Source organism: Bombina bombina, chromosome 7 (genome assembly GCF_027579735.1).
Source record: "Bombina bombina isolate aBomBom1 chromosome 7, aBomBom1.pri, whole genome shotgun sequence".
Taxonomy (NCBI): domain Eukaryota; kingdom Metazoa; phylum Chordata; class Amphibia; order Anura; family Bombinatoridae; genus Bombina; species Bombina bombina.
In genome coordinates this window covers 378,670,871-378,694,832 of record NC_069505.1, presented here as the reverse complement: position 1 = coordinate 378,694,832, position 23,962 = coordinate 378,670,871, and the positions used below count along the sequence as shown (strand labels likewise).

The following is a 23,962-nucleotide window of genomic DNA, read 5'->3' as shown; positions in this document are numbered from 1 at the left end:
AAAGGGAGGTAGGAGATGAATCTCTACGACCGATAACAGAGAACCTATGAAATAGATCTCCCATGAGGAAAACCATTGCATTCAATAGGTGATACTCCCTTCACATCCCTCTGACATTCACTGTACTCTGAGAGGAATCGGGCTTCAAAATGCAGAGAAGCGCATATCAACGTAGAAATCTTAGCACAAACTTACTTCACCACATCCATAGGAGGCAAAGTTTGTAAAAACTGAATTGTGGGTGTTGTGAGGGGTGTATTTATAGGCATTTTGAGGTTTGGGAAACTTTGCCCCTCCTGGTAGGATTGTATATCCCATACGTCACTAGCTCATGGACTCTTGCCAATTACATGAAAGAAATATGATGATAGAATTAAATTATAAAGTTGCTTAAAATGACATGCTCTATCTGAATCATGACAGTTTAATTTTCACTAGACTATCCCTTTAATTTAGAGATGTGCAGGGAAGAAAATTTTGTTTAGAACAAATTTTTCGTTTTGAATATTTAGGGAAATTAGTTTCCCTGATTATTCTGCGGCTGCACTATTTGGTTTTTATTTAATTTAAGACGAATGAAAACTGATTTTTCGGCAGTTAAATTTGTTTTCGTTAAATGAATGTAAATGTTTTAAAGCTACAGGTGAAATACATTTTTTTTAATGTTCTGTTTTTTCCTTGGTGCATTGATTTGAATTTTCCTTTTGTTAAAACAAAACAATGTGCATTTTTCCAAAAACGAATGTGCATTTTTCCAAAAACGAATGTGCATTTTTCCAAAAACGAATGTGCTTTTTTCCAAAAACAAATGCACATCTCTAAGAATTATCATTTTACATTACTGTCTCAAAGTTTTTAATGTCTCTTTAAATTCCAATAATGAACACTTCAATGGTTGTAGTTAAATTATATGATTTGAACGATATTTTAAATTTAAAATGTTTAACATGTGAACTGAGCATGTGCAAGTATTTTCTAAATATGGATCATAAAAAAGATCTGGCTAAATATGTTTCTGTCCCAAATAACAAGAATACATAATGCATAACTATATGTTTGTGTACAGTATGTATATATATATATATATATATATATATATATATATATGAAAGAAAATATCCTTTTTTCTTTAATCAGTTTAACAAATATATGAACTAAAACCCATTTATTTTTAACAATTTTTCCTTTTTATTGTTAACATATTTCAATTTGACTAGTCACAAACAAATTGTTGAGTAGAATGGATTATCATGTTTTTATTAAGGATGGTTGTCTCAGTAGAAATGCTGGTGGTGTTATTTGAGAACACAGTCATGGTATAAATAAAGGTTTTACTTCCTCCTTGGCAAAATGTGTCAGGTTATTAACAAGAATATATACATCCTTCAGAATGTCAGTATGCTTGGCCTCAGCTGCCAATTTTCTCAGGGATACCAGTTCACTAATATCAGATTGTGGCTGGTCCTTCACGCAAGGTTCTACTAGATATTCAGAGAGGATGTCCTCATACTTTTTAAGACGGTTCATTATTTCTGTATAGTGTCTTTCCTTGTCAGATCTTTGAAGAAAATCATCCACACTGTTTGTCAGCTGGCAGGAAGTGTCCTGTAGAGAAAAGAAAACAGGGAGTGCTTTAGAACAGGGTTTTTCAAACTTTTTTTCCCCAGGACCCAGTGCCATAATACCTCATACCTTTGCGACCCTATTTTTATGCTTGTTCTGAAAATGGCTGAAGTAATAAACAACAAAATAGCTGCAATTTTACTAAAATGTTTGTGTATTTTATTTCTTGATTGTAGTCAAATTTGAAAGTGTTGTAAAGGGTAATGAAATAAAATTAAAGAAACTGGGCTAAGAAATTGGGCTAATTTTTGTGCACCCTACTCCCTGTACTTCCTGTGTAATAGCACTCAAGCAATGTGGTGCTATTCTTGAGCTGGGACGTTCATAAAGGTTACACATTGGGTACTCTCCCACCTCTATTCGGTTTGCTCTTGGTAAAAGGTAATAACACACACACTCCTACGACACATACATACCACATACTCTCATACAACACACACACATTGGGGCCGATTTATCAAGCCCCGTACGGCCCCATTTCACCTTCAGGCTTGCAGGAAACAGGAGTTAAGAAGCAGCGGTCTTAAGACCGCTGCTCCTTTACTTGTCTGCCACCTCTGAGGCTGCAGACATCAATTCACCCGATCGTATACGATCGAGTTGATTGACACCCCCTGATAGCGACCAATTGGCCGCAAATCTGCAGGGGGCGGCATTGCACAAGTAGTTCACTGGAACTGCTTGTGCAATGATAAATGCAGACAGAGTATGCTGTCAGCATTTATCGATGTCTGTCGGACATGATCGCTACAGCGGATCATGTTTGCCAGACAAATGATAAATCGGCCCCATACTCTCATACAACACACACACTCTCATACAACACACAAAGACACACACGCCACAGCATTCTCACACAACACACACACACCACACACTCTCATACAACACACACCACATACACTCATGAAACACAGACACCACATTCTCATACAACACAAACACAGCACATACACTCTCATATAACACACACACATACAACACAAACACCACACACACTCTCATACAACACAAACACACCACACACTCTCATATAACACACACACTATCATACAACACAAACACCACACACACACTCTCATACAACACACACACACCGCACACGGTCTCATACAACACACAAAGACACACATGCCACACACAATCTCACACAACACACACACACCACACATTCTCATCAGTGACGTGCAGTCACAGGAGGCAGGTGAGGCAGTGCCTCCCCTGGCCAATCTATGTAATTACAGCATTTATTTAAAATAAAAAAATAAAAAAATTAGATTTTTTTTTTTCATATTTTTTTTTTTATAAAATAAGGTGACCCCCCCTACCCCCCCACCCCTCCACCAAAATCAGGATTCTGTTTTTGTCAACACTCACTGTAAATTTTATTAAAACCGACCATAATATACTTATTACATCAATACATTCATATTGCGCAAAACAAGGACAGCCGGCTGTCCTTGCATTGCGCAATATGAATGTATTGACTACTGTGGAAGTGTATGGGACGCTGAGAGACTGCCACCAAGAGGAGAAAAGGTGCTAATGCAGTGCTCTCCAATGCGCCCCATACGCTTCCACAGGAGGCTAGCCTCCGTCCTGGCCGCCTCTCAGTCTCACTACTAGTCTCAGACTCTCAGCCAATCAGATTCAGAATTCAGAACTCGTCTGAATCTGACTGGGGCTGGCTGTCTCTGAGTGCCGGGCGGGAATGAAATAGATCCTTCCGCGTGCGGTCATGTGTCAGAGCAGCTCAACGGCGCAGACTAGAGTCAGACGTGGTGGGTGTCAGTCGATCGCTCGAAGTGCTGCACTGAGCACTCTGCTGTGTTGTGTTGACGGCGTGACCCGGGCCCTGGCCGACTGTGAGTGATACTGGGACAGGAGTGGAGTCAGGGGCGCAGGACCTGGACAGGACGTCACTCAGGACAGGAGCAGGACTAGGAGCCGGAGGAGCGCCAGAGGTAGGTGCCGACTGCCGTTGGAATGTTTATTTAATTAATACAAATACATACACAACAACCTAAGTCATCTAATAAATCTGAGAGCCATCAGCCAGATCGCTATAAACAGGCCCCGACTGACCATGGCATAGGGCATGCATTGCCGGGCATTTGCCCGGTGGGCTGCCAGTTACCAGAGCCCCGCCCACTATTAGAGCACATACTGGGTGCTTTCAAATTTCAATGTGACAAGGGCCGTTTCCAAGCGGGGACAGACTGAGCTGTTTTTTGCTGAGGTGCTGCAGTGGGGAGCGCAGTGACTTGGGAGCTCTCTCTTACTTTTCTTTTTTTATAAGTTTTTTTTTTTATTGTTGTAAATTTGTAATCCAGGGCATTGGGGGCAAGAGAGCTAACCAGGCTGGTCCTTTGAGGCCTCCGCACTCTGCTGCATATGGTTAGGACCAGAGGAGCAAGAATCACGTTAGCTGGCAAGCTGTTTCAGCATTTACACCTAATGGCATCTGCAGAAAATCAAAGCCTCCAGACGCGTAAAGCAGAGAGGTGCACAGACATTACATAGCTAAAGTTACTTTGCAAGTTGGTTAATTGATGGCATGCCGAGAAGGAGAACAGCTAAAAATGTCATAGCAGAGTTTATTACCTCCATGCCGATGCACGGGCTTCTGTGGAGACAAGGAGAAGAAGGTGGGCTGAGCAGAGCAGTGTAGCAGATGCCGGCAATAGAAGAGCTGTCACTTGTGATTTAATACAATTTAAATTGACCCCTCTACATAGGTAAGAGACAATCTTGAGCACTGTTCACTTTTTGTGTACAAATAAATAAGTGCAGCTTGTCAGGTCAGATGTTTGCTTTTTACAGCTTCCCTGTGTGTAATCTATGCATGCTGTGACCCCTGATAACAGAGGGCAGACATTTTATATCATTGTTTTGTTTTTTAACCCCTTGTTTTCAAAAGTGTAAAGTACAGTGAGGCTATTTGCCTACAGGATTTATTTTATTATGTTGCTGTAGGACTAATTATTAATATTTCAAATAGGTCTTTTTTTTTATTATTAAAAAAATGCATTGAAGGTAATGAATTTGTACCCCTGGAAAAAAAATTAAATCTACTATATAAACTTTAAAAAAGCTGAGAGCAAAATGTTAAATGTATACTGTAGAAAGCAGCTGTTGATTTTTAGATGTAATAGTTTTGGGACACAGGTTTTAAAATATATACTTACAACCATGTTTCAAGTGACCTTTGGGTCCTCTGTTTATGTATATCTGATGTAACTTGTGTATATATATATATATATATATATATATATATATGGTATTAATGCATATGAGTGTGTGTGTTGTGTGCGTATCTGGGTGTATGTGTGGTTTGCATGCACATGAGTGTGTGTGTGTATGTGTTGTATGCGTGCGTGTATGTGTGGTGTATGCGCATATGTAAGTATGTGTGCTGTGCTTGTCTATGAGTATATGTATGCGTGGTGTGTGTTTATATGTGTAATGTGCATGCATGTACGTGTTTATATGTGTGGTGTGTGTGCATTTGAGTGTGTGTATGTGGGCGTTTAAATTAAACATGGGGGAGGAGTGGGCTGTTTTGCCTTAAAATGCCCGGGCCTATTTTTGGTCCCAGTCCGGCCCTGGCTATAAATTAAAAATGGCACAGAAATATTTACTTAAATCTGCTGGACGGACCCTGACAAACTGAATGGTATCTGTGAATGTGATTGATTCATTGTGCAATAATAGTACAGAACAGAAGCAGCCATAAACGTGTCAGGGTCAACACAGTCACACAGTCAGTGAGTGGTGCTTGAGTGGTGGTGACAGACTCCAGTGGTCAGTGCTAGCAACAGTCTGCTTAGGTGAAGTGAGTGTTTTTTATTATATAAATTAGAGGGACAATACATGACATCCGAATCCGATCACAGATCAACAGAACATTTGACACTGACAAGTTTCGTGCCCAACTGCTACTGCAGTGCCCACTGCCCACTGCGTCACGTTACTATTAACAGCACTCTAAGCACTGTCTTTTCTGCCACATGGGAATAAGTAAAAAATGAGGTCTCAATTCTCAAAATTGCATTGCAAATATACCTGCTGCTTGAAGCCTTGAATGTGTGTGGGAACAAGGTGACTTTATTAACACTATATGAAGGGGGGGAAATAAATTAAAACATAAATTTTAATATGCAGATAAAGATTAAAGCTGGAATCACTTTATTAAAAACACACTTAGGAATTCTCATTAGCTATGTACTGTTGCATAGTAAAGGTAATAGTGTGCTAGCTTTAGGTGCTTGGTTAAATCACATAAAACTGACATATTGCCATTTGGGTATAGCAAGTTAATGTAAATAACCTGAGAATGTCTAAATAGCAGAATTGACATTGACATTTCTGCTATTTAGACATTCTCATGTTATTTATAAAGGTTATTTACATTAAATTGCTATACCCAAATGGCAATACGTCAGTTTTATGTGATTAACCAAGCAAGCACCTAAAGCACACTATTACCTTTACTATGCAACAGTACATACCTAACAATGAGAAATCCTAAGTGTGTTTTTACTAAAGTGATTCCAGTTTTAATCTTTATCTGCATACTAAGTTATGTTTTAATTTATCCCCCTCCTTTCATATAGTGTTAATAAGGTCACCTTGTTCCCACACATATTCAAGGTATATTTGCAATTTTGAGACCTCTTCATTTTTTAGTTAATCCCATGAGTGCTGTTAATGTAGTCCAACATTTTTATATTTACAGAATAATGAAGGAATCTATAAGCATAATTTGCAGCATTAAAGTAAAAAATATGTTTTAAACATATTTTAATGGGCCTGGATTTCTAGATCTCATAATCAGAGCAAGCATTTTGTTATCTGGCAAGAGTTTCTGTTACAATCCTTTAGAATAAAATCAGATGTTTACTAAGTTGACCAGTTTTCCAAGACACCATTTAAAGGGAGATGAAACCCATATGTTTTCTTTCATGATTTAGAAAGAGCATGCAATTTTAAATAACTTTCCAATTTACATCTAATATCTGTTTTTTGTCATTCTTTTGATATCCTTTGTTGAAAAATCATATCTAAATATGCTCAGTAGCTACTGAGCATATTTAGATATGATTTTCAACAAAGGATATCAAAAGAATGAAGAAAATCATATATCCTTTGTTGAAAATCATATCTAAATATGCTCAGTAGATACTGATTGGTGGCTGCATATAGATTCCTCATGTGATTGGCTCGCCCATGTGCATTGCTATTTCTTCAACAAAGGATATCTAAAGAATGAAGGCGTATCCGATTCCTAGCCACTGGCTCACCAGCCTCTGAAGTCACCGCACATCACTGATTCTCATACAACACAAACACACCACACACACTCTCATATAACACACACACATACAACACAAACACCACACACACTCTCATACAACAAACACACCACACACTCTCATATAACACACACACTATCATACAACACAAACACCACACACACTCTCATACAACACAAACATACCACACGCACTCTCATACAACACATACTATCATACAACACACACACACACTCTCATACAACACACAGACTCTGTCATACAACACACACACCACACACTCTCAAACACACACTCTCATGCAACACACACACACTCTCATTCAACACACACACCACACACACTCTCATACAACACAAACACACCACACACACTCTAATATAACAGACACCACACACACTCTACTGCAATACACACACAAGTCCTGACCCAGTAAGCATGGTATTGCGACCCATTAATATGTCCCGACCCATGGTTTGAAGAATCCTGCTTTAGAATATATAAATATGTAATTATAAGGCACTCCAAATAATTTTATAATGCCATTAACGTATAGGCCTTATTAGAACTTTGTACTCCACATTTTTCTATCATGCTTAAAAGTCAACTAATGTAAAAATAAAATTTTCATGATTCATATGAAGCATGTTTTTTAAAAAACATATATACTTTGATTATCAAAACAGTATATACAGCACGTATGTGCATTTTGTGATATGCTGATGGCTGCCACTTGATACAGGAGGAGAAAAAATTGGATTAACTTCATAATTTGCTAGAAAATATTCTACTCCTCATTTAAACTATTTAGTTATCCTTTAAGAAAAGGCAGCTTTACACTTGTTGAAAATATATTTTGCTTGAAAAAAAATCTTACATAAAAGATTTCTCCAGTCTTATTCTAACAAATAATAACAAGCATCTAACTCTAGGCTTACATGAAGTATTAGCAGGGTTGGACTGGGAATAAAAAGCAGCCCTGGAAAAATATGAAGACCAGCCCTATATTCTGTTGAGTTGGTAGAATGCACAGGCCCCTTTTCTCTCAAAGGGATTACTGGGATACTCCTTCCCCAATATTTTTTTCAGAATTAAATTATATTACTTTGCATTAAATAAAAATTCCAGATTGATATTACAGTATATATGCACCCTAAAACCCAATTGCATCCATTAATCACCCCTTTAAATTGTAGCTTTCCAGCCCCATCTGCTGCAGCCCACCGGGAAATCTCCTGGTATCCTGGTAGGCCAATCCGTCCCTGAGTATTAAGTCTTAGAACTTTATGCTTACATAGGATAGCAAACCATAAATCCTATACTTACAGCAGGCCTTAGTCTCTGTGCCTAAACAAAGCAAGCATCCTCAGACCCATATGATTTAACGAAGCAATAGAGTTAGAATTAATAGGAGATGCAGCAAGAAGTTAAAGATAAAACTTTACTTTTATTTCTCTTTAAAACGTGGTAACATAATTACAGCATACAAACGAAGCCCATAGCAATCTCTTAAGCAGCTTATGCAATTCGGCTACAATGCCCCACTCATAGCTTGCTCTATACACCTCCTGAGCTGTGTGCTTCTTAAAAAGGAGTTAATAACATACTTTTGGTAAATAAGTTAATGATATGGGCTATCCAACTTAGGTACAATTCTTAAAGCTGTATTACCTATATTGGGTTATTACAATTGTGTCTAATTATCTATATGTTTAATTACACTGTAAAACGATACTATTAGTTCCATATTGCTTATAGCCACTTCACAGGTATACAAGGTTATCTACATGTGTGCATAGATATACATACAAGTGGTGTCAGCCTTATCCTATGGGACATACTAGACATGGATAATAATCACATTAACTAATCTAGAATATATCTCCCCAAGTGCTCACCCCTATATTACTTTATAGTCTCAATTAAGCTTATATATGGTCATATATATATATATGCTAGATCTTGTATATACATAAGATGTACATTTTCTGCAAAAAATAATATATATATATATATATATATATATATATATATATATATATATATATCTAACACTTTCATTAATACCAAGAAGTATATCATAAAATATGTCCTAAAATATATTTTTATTTTTAATGCCAGAAATGTATAAGGTCGTACTCTGAGTTAAGACCTTTTGGGTATCTGGTCTGTAGATGGAAAATCCAGAATACCTTCCTCTTGGCTAATGTATGGTCTTTATCACTTCCTCTTTTACCAACACCAATGGTTTCCATTATGGTCCATTTGAAACTGGAGGGATATTTGTTATGGACCCTATTGAAATGTTGAACCAATGGAGTAGTAAGTGTTACGGGAAAAAGAGGTAGCAATAGCACTACACAAATATAGGAGTTGCTCTATATATAATACTGAGACTTGAATTTATTATGAGCTAGAGTGCTTGTGCACAGGAACAATTGCCAAGTTAAGTCTAAAGAACCCTGGAGGGGGTTTGGACTCAAAAGAATGCACTTAATTAGCACTTCTGTTACCCTCTTAAATTAGAAACATCATCCTCGAAAGGCAAACAAAGAGTAGGGGTTTAATAAATTAAAACTTAACTTTTATTATTTGTTTATGTTTCTATAAAATAAATGTGTATGTGTGTGTGTAAAGTGGTTAAAATTACAAAGAGACTCGGATTTGCATCATTTTAATAGAGTTTGAACACTGGAGTTTTACACAATAGTGAAAAGTGAATCCAATATTTAGGATTCACTCCCAGATTAGAAAGGAGAGTTATTTCTTAGCTTCTGCTGATGGTTGATACTATAATGTCCTATATATATTGATGCTAATCACAAGTGTGTGTTTTACACTAGTCCAACTTATAAAATACTTGATAAGTTATAATAAAGGTGTATATTGTGCACTGGTATATCTTTATATTATTGCTTGGTAAGTTGGTGTGCCCAGTTTTGTCATGTCTGTATTTTGCACTAGTCCAACTTATAAATTGCTTACTAAGCTGTAGTATGGGTGTGTAGTGTGTACTTGTGTACTGGTATACCATTATATTATTGTTTGGTAAGTTGGTGTGCCAAAATTAGTCATGTCTCACTTTGTCTTATAATTTGAAGTGTTCTTATAATCGAGCACTTATTTGATTAAAGAAGGTCTTAAAATCTGGCACATTATATTTCCAACGTTAAAGTTTCTGTGATGATTATCAAATTTTATGCAGTACTCTCTCTTAGCTAGCGTAGAGCCTTGTTGTTTCTTAGGGGCTATTATGTTATAGCACCTTTAGCATAAATATGTATATATGGTACTTGGGTACAGGTGGGTCTTATTTAGTAAGTTGGTGTGCCCAAAAATTCTAGAATTAAACACTTATTAAATTGATGAGGATCTTAAAATTTGACACCATATGTTGTTAACGTTCGGATTTCACAAAGCTTGTGTATACATTTAGTAGTCATACATACTCATTGTACAAATAAGGATGCTTTGTTTAATAGGTTCTGTAATCTTTCAGATACTATGCCTGATTTTATTGCAGTTCGTAATTTTGTATTGAGATCAAATATAGAAATATAAAGGGTTGAGTACTGTTGGCTATTTTGACTATCCTAGATTTAAAATTTAATCATACATCAGTTGTACTTTTTATACCCTCTATCGTGTACTTATAAAAATGGTTGGTGTGTACTTTTTCACAAAGTGGATAACAGGAGATTACAGGAGATTACAAAGTCTCAACATTAATTATTGAGACTATATCTATACGCAATTGCACTTGCTAAGTGATGCTTGGCTAGATGCCAATACAGTCATTGCGGTATACACAGTGTGACTAATATCTTGTATCGTTTAGTATTCACACTCTATCAGTGATAATCTATATGGTTTTTCAATTATTCTCTTTATAGTAATTCGTATATTCACTTGTATTTAAGAGTATAGTAATATAATAGTATATTTAACCACAACTGAAGCTTGTCATGTATCAACTCTAATTATTAAAAGTCTATGAGGCCTAGTTATCAAGCCGTCAACCTCAAATACGCTGGAATTCCGCAGCGTATTTGTGGCGAGGCTGATTCGCCTTAGTTATTAAAGGCTAGAGACGGGCACAGATCGATTCTTACGTCACTCCAGATGTTCCGCACACAAGTGCGGCACAATCTGACTACTTTTGCTAGTTATCAAAAAACTAGCAGGTACACTCGGCACTTTTACGGCCCAGCGTACCTGGTTTTCAATCCGCCACCCTGGAGGCGGCGGATCCCATAGGAATCAATGGGAGTCTGACCATAGCGAAAGTACAAGTTCGCTGCTGCCAGACATCTCATTGATTTCTATGGGAGATGTCTGCACCTAACACCCTAACATGTACCCCGAGTCTAAACACCACTAATCTGTGCCCCCTACACCGCCGCAACTAAATAAAGTTATTACCCCCTAAACCGCCGCTCCCGGAACCCACCGCAAGCTACTCTATACATATTAACCCCTAAACCGCCGCTCCCGGAGCCCACCGCAACTATAATATATGTATTAACCCCTAAACCGCCGCTCCCTGACCCTGCCGCAACCTATATTAAATTTATTAACCCCTAATCTGCCCCCCCACACCGTCGCCACCTATAATAAATTTATTAACCCCTATCCTGCCCCCCATTACACCGCCGCCACTGTAATAAATTTATTAACCCCTAAACCTAAGTCTAACACTAACCCTAACACCCCCCTAACTTAAATATTAATTAAATAAATCTAAATAATATTTCTATTATGAACTAAAATAATCCTATTTAAAACTAAATACCTTAAATAAACCCTAATATAGATACAATATAAATAATAATTATATTGTAGCTATCTTATGGCTAGATTTAGAGTTTTGTCGGTAACGACCTGTGTAGCTAACGCTGGCTTTTTTCTGGCCGCACCTTTTAAATAACTCTGGTATTGAGAGTTCACAGAATGGCTGCGTTAGGCTCCAAAAAAGGAGCGTAGAGCATATTTAACGCAACTTCAACTCTCGATACCAGAGTTGCTTACGGACGCGGCCAGCTTCAAAAATGTGCTCGTGCACGATTCCCCCATAGAAAACAATGGGGCTGTTTGAGCTGAAAAAAAACCTAACACCTGCAAAAAAGCCGCGTTCAGCTCCTAACGCAGCCCCATTGTTGTCTATGGGGAAACACTTCCTACGTCTGCACCTAACACCCTAACATGTACCCCGAGTCTAAACACCCCTAACCTTACACTTATTAACCCCTATTCTGCCGCCTCCGCTATCGCTGACCCCTGCATATTATTTTTAACCCCTAATCTGCCGCTCCGTAAACCGCCGCTACTTACATTATCCCTATGTACCCCTAATCTGCTGCCCCTAACACCGCCGACCCCTATATTATATTTATTAACCCCTAATCTGCCCCCCACAACGTTGCCTTCACCTGCCTACACTTATTAACCCCTAATCTGCCGAGCGGACCGCACCGCTATTATAATAAAGTTATTAACCCCTAATCCGCCTCACTAACCCTATAATAAATAGTATTAACCCCTATTCTGCCCTCCCTAACATCGCCGACACCTAACTTCAAACATTAACCCCTAATCTGCCGACTGGAGCTCACCGCTATTCTAATAAATGTATTAACCCCTAAAGCTAAGTCTAACCCTAACACTAACACCCCCCTAAGTTAAATATAATTTAAATCTAACGAAATAAATTAACTCTTATTAAATAAATTATTCCTATTTAAAGCTAAATACTTACCTGTAAAATAAATCCTAATATAGCTACAATATAAATTATATTTATATTATAGCTATTTTAGGATTTATATTTATTTTACAGGCAACTTTGTATTTATTTTAACAAGGTACAATAGCTAAAATAGTTAAAATAATTACAAAATTACCTGTAAAATAAATCCTAACCTAAGTTACAATTAAACCTAACACTACACTATCAATAAATTAATTAAATAAAATACCTACAATTACCTACAATTAAACCTAACACTACACTATCAATACATTAATTAAATACAATATCTACAATTATCTACAATTAAACCTAACACTACACTATCAATAAATTAATTAAATACAATACCTACAATTAAATACAATGAAATAAACTAACTAAAGTACAAAAAATAAAAAAGAACTAAGTTACAAAAAATAAAAAAATATTTACAAACATCAGAAAAATATTACAACAATTTTAAACTAATTACACCTACTCTAAGCCCCCTAATAAAATAACAAAGACCCCCAAAATAAAAAAATTCCCTACCCTATTCTAAATTACTAAAGTTCAAAGCTCTTTTACCTTACCAGCCCTGAACAGGGCCCTTTGCGGGGCATGCCCCAAAGAATTCAGCTCTTTTGCCTGTAAAAAAAACACATACAATACCCCCCCAACATTACAACCCACCACCCACATACTCCTAATCTAACCCAAACCCCCCTTAAATAAACCTAACACTAAGCCCCTGAAGATCTTCCTACCTTATCTTCACCATACCAGGTTCACCGATCGATCCAGAAGAGCTCCTCCGATGTCTTGATCCAAGCCCAAGCGGGGGGCTGAAGATGTTCATGATCCGGCTGAAGTCTTCATCCAAGCGGGAGCTGAAGAGGTCCATGATCCGGCTGAAGTCTTCTATCAACGGCATCTTCAATCTTCTTTCTTCCGGATCCATCTTGCAGACCTCCGACGCGGAACATCCTGCTGGCCCGACGGACTACCGACGAATGAAGGCTCCTTTAAGGGACGTCATCCAAGATGGCGTCCCTCGAATTCCGATTGGCTGATAGGATTCTATCAGCCAATCGGAATTAAGGTAGGAAAATTCTGATTGGCTGATGGAATCAGCCAATCAGAATCAAGTTCAATCCGATTGGCTGATCCGATCAGCCAATCAGATTGAGCTCGCATTCTATTGGCTGTTCCGATCAGCCAATAGAATGCGAGCTCAATCTGATTGGCTGATCGGATCAGCCAATCGAATTGATCTTGATTCTGATTGGCTGATTCCATCAGCCAATCAGAATTTTCCTACCTTAATTCCGATTGGCTGATAGAATCCTATCAGCCAATCGGAATTCGAGGGACGCCATCTTGGATGACGTCCCTTAAAGGAACCGTCATTCTTCAGTTGGACGTCGTCGGAAGAAGATGGGTCCGCGCTGGAGGTCTTCACGATGGAGCCGGTCCTCATCGGATGAAGATAGAAGATGCCGCTTGGAAGAAGATGGTTGCCGGTCCGGATCTACTCTTCTTCCCGGATAGGATGAAGACTTTGGACCCTCTTCTGGACTTCTTCAGCCATCGGATGATGGATGTCTAACCACCGCTTGGGCTTGGATGAAGATTTTGGAGCCAGGACGCATCAGTGATACCCGGTGAGGTGAAGATAAGGTAGGAAGATCTTCAGGGGCTTAGTGTTAGGTTTATTTAAGGGGGGTTTGGGTTATATTAGGGGTATGTGGGTGGTGGGTTGTAATGTTGGGGGGGTATTGTATGTTTTTTTTTACAGGCAAAAGAGCTGAATTTCTTGGGGCATGCCCCGCAAAGGGCCCTGTTCAGGGCTGGTAAGGTAAAAGAGCTTTTCTATTTTAATTTAGAATAGGATAGGGCATTTTTTTATTTTGGGGGGCTTTGTTATTTTATTAGGGGGCTTAGAGTAGGTGTAATTAGTTTAAAATTGTTTTAATATTTTTCTAATGTTTGTAAATATTTTTTTATTTTTTGTAACTTAGTTCTTTTTTATTTTTTGTACTTTAGTTAGTTTATTTCATTGTATTTATTTGTAGATATTGTATTTAATTCATTTATTGATAGTGTAGTGTTAGGTTTAATTGTAGATAATTGTAGGTATTGTATTTAATTCATTTATTGATAGTCTAGTGTTAGGTTTAATTGTAACTTAGGTTAGGATTTATTTTACAGGTAATTTTGTAATTATTTTAACTATTTTAGCTATTAAATAGTTCTTAACTATTTAATAGCTATTGTACCTGGTTAAAATAAATACAAAGTTACCTGTAAAATAAATATAAATCCTAAAATAGCTATAATATAATTATAATTTATATTGTAGCTATATTAGGGTTTATTTTACAGGTAAGTATTTAGCTTTAAATAGGAATAATTTATTTAATAAGAGTTAATTTATTTCGTTAGATTTAAATTATATTTAATTTAGGGGGGTGTTAGTGTTAGGGTTAGACTTAGCTTTAGGGGTTAATACATTTATTAGAATAGCGGTGAGCTCCAGTCGGCAGATTAGGGGTTAATGTTTGAAGTTAGGTGTTGGCGATGTTAGGGAGGGCAGATTAGGGGTTAATACTATTTATTATAGGGTTAGTGAGGCGGATTAGGGGTTAATAACTTTATTATAATAGCGGTGCGGTCCGCTCGGCAGATTAGGGGTTAATAAGTGTAGGCAGGTGGAGGCGACGTTGAGGGGGGCAGATTAGGGGTTAATAAATATAATATAGGGGTCGGCGGTGTTAGGGGCAGCAGATTAGGGTTACATAAGTATAACGTAGGTGGCGGTCGGCAGATTAGGGGTTAATTATTGTAGGTAGCTGGCGGCGACGTTGTGGGGGGCAGGTTAGGGGTTAATAAATATAATATAGGGGTCGGCGGTGTTAGGGGCAGCAGATTAGGGGTACATAAGTATAACGTAGGTGGCGGTCGGCAGATTAGGGGTTAAAAAAAATTAATCGAGTGGCGGCGATGTGGGGGGACCTCGGTTTAGGGGTACATAGGTAGTTTATGGGTGTTAGTGTACTTTATAGCACAGTAGTTAAGAGCTTTATGAACCGGCGTTAGCCCAGAAAGCTCTTAACTACTGACTTTTTTCTGCGGCTGGAGTTTTGTCGTTAGATTTCTAACGCTCACTTCAGCCACAACTCTAAATACCGGAGTTAGAAAGATCCCATTGAAAAGATAGGATACGCAATTGACGTAAGGGGATCTGCGGTATGGAAAAGTCCAAATACCGGCGGTAGCCTAAAACCAGCGTTAGGAGCCTCTAACGCTGGTTTTCACGGCTACCGCCAAACTCTAAATCTAGGCCTTAGGATTTATATTTATTTTACAGGCATCTTTCAATTTATTTTAACTAGGTACAATAGCTATTAAATAGTTATTAACTATTTAATAGCTTACCTAGCTAAAATAAAGAAATGTACCTGTAAAATAAAAACTAACCTAAGTTACAATTACACCTAACACTACACTATACTTTAATAAATTATTCCTATTTAAAACTAAATACTTACCTTTAAAATAAACCCTAATATAGCTACAATATAAATAATAATTATATTGTAGCTATCTTAGGATTTATTTTTATTTTACAGGTAACTTTGTATTTATTTTAGCTAGTTAGAATAGTTATTAAATAGTTATTAACTATTTAATAACTACCTAGCTAAAAGAAATACAAAATTACCTGTAAAATAAATCCTAACCTAAGTTACAATTAAACCTAACACTACACTATCATTAAATAAATTAAATAAATTACCTACAAATAACTACAATTAAATACAATTACATAAACTAACTAAAGTACAAAAAATAAAAAAAGCTAAGTTACAAAAAATAAAAAAAATAGGTTACAAACATTTTAAAAATATTACAACAATTTTAAGCTACTTACACCTAATCTAAGCCCCCTAATAAAATAACAAACCCCCCCAAAATAAAAAAATGCCCTACCCTATTCTAAATTAAAAAAGTTCAAAGCTCTTTTACCTTACCAGCCCTTAAAAGGGCCATTTGTGGGGCATGCCCCAAAGAATTCAGCTCTTTTGCCTGTAAAAGAAAAATACAACCCCTCAAACATTAAAACCCACCACCCACATACCCCTAATCTAACCCAAACCCCCCTTAAAATAACCTAACACTAATCCCCTGAAGATCATCCTACCTTTAGTCGTCTTCACTCAGCCGAGCCACCGATGGAACTGAAGAGGAGACCCGGACCGGCAGAAGTGATCCTCCAAGCGGCGCTGAAGAAATCTTCCATCCGATGAAGTGATCCTCCAAGCGGCGCTGAAAAAGTCTTCCATCCGGGCGATGTCATCTTCCAAGAGGCGCTGAAGAAGTCTTCTATCCGGGCGATGTCATCTTCCAAGCCGGGTCTTGAATCTTCATCCCGCCGACGCGGAACATCCTTCTTTACCGACGGACTGCCGACGAATGAAGGCTCCTTTAAAGGACGTCATCCAAGATGGCGTCCCTTCAATTACGATTGGCTGATAGGATTCTATCAGCCAATCGGAATTAAGGTAGGAAAAATCTGATTGGCTGATTGAATCAGCCAATCCGATTCAAGTTCAATCCGATTGGCTGATCCAATCAGCCAATCAGATTGAGCTCGCATTCTATTGGCTGATCGAAACAGCCAATAGAATGCGAGCTCAATCTGATTGGCTGATTGGATCAGCCAATCGGATTGAACTTGAATCTGATTGGCTGATTCAATCAGCCAATCAGATTTTTCCTACCTTAATTCTGATAGGCTTATAGAATGCTATCAGCCAATCGGAATTGAAGGGACGCCATCTTGGATGACGTCCCTTAAAGGAGCCTTCATTCGTCGGTAGTCCGTCGGTAAAGAAGGATGTTCCGCGTCGGCGGGATGAAGATTCAAGACCTGGCTTGGAAGATGACATCGCCCGGATAGAAGACTTCTTCAGCGCCTCTTGGAAGATGACATCGCCCGGATGGAAGACTTTTTCAGCGCCGCTTGGAGGATCACTTCATCGGATGGAAGATTTCTTCAGCGCCGCTTGGGGGATCACTTCTGCCGGTCCGGGTCTCCTATTCAGTTCCATCGGTGGCTCGGCTGAGTGAAGACGACTAAAGGTAGGATGATCTTCAGGGGATTAGTGTTAGGTTATTTTAAGGGGGGTTTGGGTTAGATTAGGGGTATGTGGGTGGTGGGTTTTAATGTTTGGGGGGGTTGTATTTTTCTTTTACAGGCAAAAGAGCTGAATTCTTTGGGGCATGCCCCACAAATGGCCCTTTTAAGGGCTGGTAAGGTAAAAGAGCTTTGAACTTTTTTAATTTAGAATAGGGTAGGGCATTTTTTTATTTTGGGGGGTTTGTTATTTTATTAGGGGGCTTAGATTAGGTGTAAGTAGCTTAAAATTGTTGTAATATTTTTAAAATGTTTGTAACCTATTTTTTTTATTTTTTGTAACTTAGCTTTTTTTATTTTTTGTACTTTAGTTAGTTTATGTAATTGTATTTAATTGTAGTTATTTGTAGGTAATTTATTTAATTTATTTAATGATAGTGTAGTGTTAGATTTAATTGTAACTTAGGTTAGGATTTATTTTACAGGTAATTTTGTATTTCTTTTAGCTAGGTAGTTATTAAATAGTTAATAACTATTTAATAACTATTCTAACTAGCTAAAATAAATACAAAGTTACCTGTAAAATAAAAATAAATCCTAAGATAGCTACAATATAATTATTATTTATATTGTAGCTATATTAGGGTTTATTTTAAAGGTAAGTATTTAGTTTTAAATAGGAATAATTTATTAAAGTATAGTGCAGTGTTAGGTGTAATTGTAACTTAGGTTAGTTTTTATTTTACAGGTAAATTTCTCTTTATTTTAGCTAGGTAGCTATTAAATAGTTAATAACTATTTAATAGCTATTGTACCTAGTTAAAATAAATTGAAATTTGCCTGTAAAATAAAAATAAATCATAAGATAGCTACAATATAATTATTATTTATATTGTAGCTATATTAGGGTTTATTTTAAAGGTAAGTATTTAGTTTTAAATAGGATTAATTTAGTTCATAATAGAAATATTATTTAGATTTATTTAATTAATATTTAAGTTAGGGGGGTGTTAGGGTTAGTGTTAGGGGTTAATAAATTTATTACAGTGGCGGCGGTGTAGTGGGGGGCAGGATAGGGGTTAATAAATTTATTATAGGTGGCGACGGTGTAGGGGGGGGCAGGATAGGGATTAATAGGTATAATGTAGGTGGCAGCGGGGTCTGGGAGCGGCGGTTTAGGGGTTAATACATTTATAAGAGTTGGGGCGGGATCTAGGAGAGGCGGTTTAGGGGTTAATTCATTTATCAGAGTTGCGGGAGGGTCTAGGAGCGGCGGTTTAGGGGTTAATAACTTTATTTAGTTTCGGGGGCTCCGGGGGCGCCGGTATAGGGGGTAGAACAGTGTAGTTAGTGTGAGTGCTTAGTGACAGGCTAGCAATAAAGCAATAAAGCTGGGAAAAAGCCGAAGAGCAGCGAGATCGGATGAGTGATAACTCTCACAGTTCGCTGCTCATCGCCCTGCGGCTTTTTGACAGCTTTATTTGATAACTTAGGCAAAATTTTTCAGGTCCGCAGCGGCGATGTGAGGCGAGCTTAGGCGGGCGTATTGGGCCGGCGAAGGCAGGAAAGTTGACACGTTGATAACTACCCCCCTGTGTATGTTCGGCTGCATTTGCTAAGCAATGCTTAGCTAGACGCCATTGCAGACGTTACAATATATACAATGTGACGAGTATCTTGCTACATTTGATATTGATACTTAGTCAACAGTATTCTGTATAGTACTGATTTTACAGTGTCTACTTAGTTATTCTTAAATATATTTGCATTACGAGTCTTTTTGCTAATTTAAAATACCCTCCCTTAACATGTTTCGCCGACTTGATCTCGGCTTTTTCAAAAGGTGACGCGCGCCGGTGTCTGCGGGTATTTAAGCATTAAGCTCCACCTTTTTTTTACTTTGCTGCCAATCCATTTCTTAGACGGCTCAGTTATATCTTTCTATTGGACCTTTCGTCTGTGCAAGAGGCGGAGATATCTTGGGAGTAGTAAGTGTACCTGATTTTATATTAGACAGGTGTTCACATATACGTGAACGTACCTCCCTAGTATATCATGTTTAGTTTTTAAGTTGGAGAAATAAAGGCAGTTTTTTACACTTATATGGATCTTGGGACCGCTTTTTCTTTTTTCTATTACACATGCAATTAGGATTACAAGGAATCCTTCATAGGTACCCTCTATCCACGAGTATACAAGACTACCATTGGCGGATCAACTCTGAAAACTCTCACGGAGCTCCACACATTTGGGCGTTAACAGCTGTGCTGAAAGAACGTGCACTGTCTTGGATTGGATTGCCGCCTACCACGTGACCTCGCACTCTGACTCCCATTTGCCTATGGACCTGTTCGTTAGTCCCATAGAGGCAACCCGAAACCGGCTAAACGAAGAGCCGCAAAGCTGTAGTCGCTGCAGGAGCAGGACGTGACTGGCGGTGGCTGAAAAGTTTTGACCGCATCAGGGACCAGAGGACGAGCATTTAGAGCACCTGGTCAGCTCTATCTCTGCGCAGAGTGGATACTCGTCAGAGGCATACACTGGTCAAGTGTGGGTGAGTCCAACATTAGTGGAGACGGAACAAACAAAGTATAGGTGTCACGCTTGTTATGGGAGTATCTAAAATAGAGATAATATACTTTAATATGATATGGGATCACAACTGCTGAGATAGGTTAAAATAACAATTTATAAATTAATTTTGGAATGTAGCAAGAAGATACTGAAAACCACAATAGTCACAATATAAGTGAAGATGGTTTTCATGTATCAGCAGGCTGTAATTTATGTATAGGAAAGGTAAGCGTATTAACCCTATTGCTGCCTGTTGCAATGAATACACTGAAGTGACAGCAGGGAGAAAGTAAGCTTATTTTTCCCTTGGAAAAGAGTAAGGAGGACACTTATGTAGAAACTTACATGTAAGATTATTAAAGTTACTGAACTTATAGAATATAGATGGCACCATAAATAAGTTAGGGTAATAATAAGTACTTAAACTACAAATAGAGAATGAGATATGGATCTAAATGGCGGTAACAGCAGATTATGAGAAACTGATAGCAGGAGCGGCACACAGGCTTTTGAAACAAACAGTCAATGTGAAATAGCTCTGACAAGCATAGGGAGTGTGAGCATCAATATTGCAGGATGAAACTAGTTTCCAAACTTACAGTTTGTAGAGAGGAGCTGGCCACAGGAGTTTGCCGAGCGGGGGAGCAGCTGGCGTGTGACGTCACCGCGATGAGAGCGGAGGTCCGTAGTTGCGCTGTATAGTGTGTAAACAGCAGCGGCAAAGGAGAGGTGAGAGTAAATTCAGAAACCGGATGATCCTTAGTATAGGCAAAGACTTTAGAGTGGATTTAGCAGGGGAAATCCTTCAGGAACAGCGGAGCATATGAGCCCAAATTTTAGATTCAAAAGGAATAAGATTGCAGCAACAGATTGTGAACAGCGTTCACAAAATCAAGGCTCTGGTATTGTAGAGGTAGACTTCAATACTAAGCAAGGTATGAATGCCTGAGGTGTGCCTTAAATAGGGTGGAGACAAGGGTGCAGGCAATGATTTGTTAAAGGGACAGTATAAGATAAGATTGTGTATTTGGTTATGAGCTTAATCGTTACAGGATCCCCCCTTCAAGGGAGCGACTCCGGAGCTCAGGGCCCAGGAGAGTCCGGGTGTTTTTGATGAAAGCGAGAGACCAACCTGGGAGCAGAGATGTTAACAGCGGGTTCCCAGGAGTCATCATCCGGTGGGTATCCTTCCAGCTAACTAGGTACTGTAGGGTACCACGTAGGATACGAGAATCCTTGATAGAACGGACCTCATATTCCATGTTCGGGTCAATAGAGACAGGAGGTAAATAATGAAGCGTAGAAGAATCCCTCACAGCGCGATAGGGTTTAAGCAGAGAGACGTGAAACGTCGGATGGATCCTCAAAGTATCAGGCAAAGTGAGGCGTACAGCGTTTGTATTGATAACATGTTCTATCAGATAAGGACCGACATACAGAGGAGACAGTTTTTTGCAAGGAGTGTTCATTCTCAAATTCTTCGTGGAGAGCCAGACCAAATCACCAACAGCATATTTAGGTGGAGGTGTTCTACGTCTATCATAGTACTGTTTGTATATTTTCTTAGCGTTCTCAATTGAGGATTCAATATGGTTGAAGTTAGAGGAGATGCTGTCAGAAAGCTCAGCGATGATAGGAGAAGAAGAGTCTTGAGAAGGATACAATTGAAATGTAGGATGAAATCCATAATTTGAGTAGAATGGAGTTTGCTTAGTGGTAGAATGTAGAGTGTTGTTATAACAAAATTCAGCGTATGGTAGTAAGTCAGCCCAAATATGTTGTTGAGTGGAACAGAAAGACCTTAGGAACTGTTCCAGCCATTGATTACAGCGTTCAGTTTGTCCATTGCACTGGGGATGGTAGGCAGTTGTGAGGCGTCTATCGATGTGAAAAAGTTTACAGAATTCCAACCAGAGTTTACTGGAGAATTGAGCACCTCTGTCGCTGAGAATAGTCTTTGGTAAACCGTGTAGCTTGATGACATGAGAGATGAGAAGGTGGACAGTTTCTAGCGATGTTGGTAGTTTGTTGTAGGGAACAAAATGACACATCTTTGTGAAAAGATCCACTACAACCATGATAGTATTGTTCTTTGAGGAGAGCGGTAGGTCGACTATAAAATCGAGGGCTATTTCTGACCAGGGTCTCTTAGGAGTTGGTAACGGTAGCAGGAGACCATATGGAGGTTGTTTTTTCCTTTTAGAAACAGTACAAACGGTACATGTGAGTACATGTTCTGCAACATCGGTAGTCATGTTTGGCCACCAGTAATACCTTTTTGCTAATTCCAAGGTTTTTGTGGTACCAGGATGGCCTGCGAGCGGAGATTCATGAATCGATTTTAGTAAGGAGAGTCTAAGTATCGGTGGAATGTATAAGCGGGTGCCATGGTAATAACAACTGTCTGGGTTCAACTTCAATACGTGCATTGGTTTTGTAGCATCCATCTGCTGTTCTTTTCGGATAATGGGTAATGTGTCATACGTGAAACAAAGGAAGTTTTGTGATGGAATGACACTTTGTTGACTTGGCAGAGATGAGGATTCTGATGGAATACGAGATAATGCATCGGCTTTCTGATTCTTACCTGAGGGTCGATAAGTTATGAGAAAATTAAAACGTGAGAAAAACAGATTCCATCTGACTTGTCGAGAGGACAGTGTTCTGGTACTTTTCAAGTATTGAAGGTTACGGTGATCAGTGTAAATGAGAGTTGGGTAGGTCGTGCCTTCTAAAAGATGACGCCTATGTTCAAGGGATAGTTTTATAGCGAGTAATTCTTTATCCCCAATAGGGTAGTTTTGTTCAGAGGTATTTAAGGTCCTGGAGAAGTAGGCAACGGGATGCAAAGGTTTATTTATGTTGTCTCTTTGAGACAATACCGCTCCTATTGCGAAGTTAGATGCGTCAACCTCTAGTATGAATTGGAGTTTGGGATTAGGAAAACGTAGAATGGGTGCAGTAGTGAATTTCTGTTTAAGTGTATCAAAAGCTGTTTGTGAATCTTGGGACCATTTAAATGGGATATTGGCTTTGGTGAGTGTGGTTAAAGGAATAGCTAACCTTGAGAAATTTTTAATGAACTTGCGGTAGAAGTTTGCGAACCCCATATAACATTGCACCTGGCGTTTAGTTTTAGGGGTAGGCCAGTTCAACACTGCATCAATCTTTTTAGTCTCCATACGAATTCCAGAGGGGGATATCTCATATCCAAGGAAAGATATGTACTGCGAATTGAAGACTCATTTTTCAGCTTTTGCGTATAGGTAATTGCTTCTGAGCCGAGATAGAACTTGCCTCACATGTAATATATGTTGTTCGTAGGTTTTCAAATAGATGAGAATATCATCTAGGTATATAACGATGTATACATCGAGGAGGTTTCTAAACAGATAATTTATTAAGTGCTGAAAAGCAGCAGGGGCGTTACACAATCCGAATGGCATGACGACGTATTCTAACAAGCCATAGCGAGTCCGAAACGCAGTCAGCCATTCGTCCCCAGATCTTATTCGGAGAAGATTGTATGCACCCCTTAAGTCCAACTTCGTGAAAAACCTAGCCCCCTCCAATCTCTCTATT

At 38.5% G+C, this 23,962-nt stretch overlaps 1 protein-coding gene across 1 annotated transcript in view; it reads right to left on the bottom strand.

Annotated features, from left to right (window-relative positions):
* Nucleotides 1-1,303: 1,303 nt before the first annotated feature.
* Nucleotides 1,304-23,962, bottom strand: part of LOC128635916 (uncharacterized) — a 58,589-nt gene continuing 35,930 nt past the window's right edge. The window contains exon 3 of the mRNA XM_053689012.1: nucleotides 1,304-1,605. Coding sequence (XP_053544987.1) covers nucleotides 1,312-1,605 — 294 coding nt within the window. The 3' untranslated portion in view covers nucleotides 1,304-1,311. The remainder of the gene's footprint in view (nucleotides 1,606-23,962) is intronic.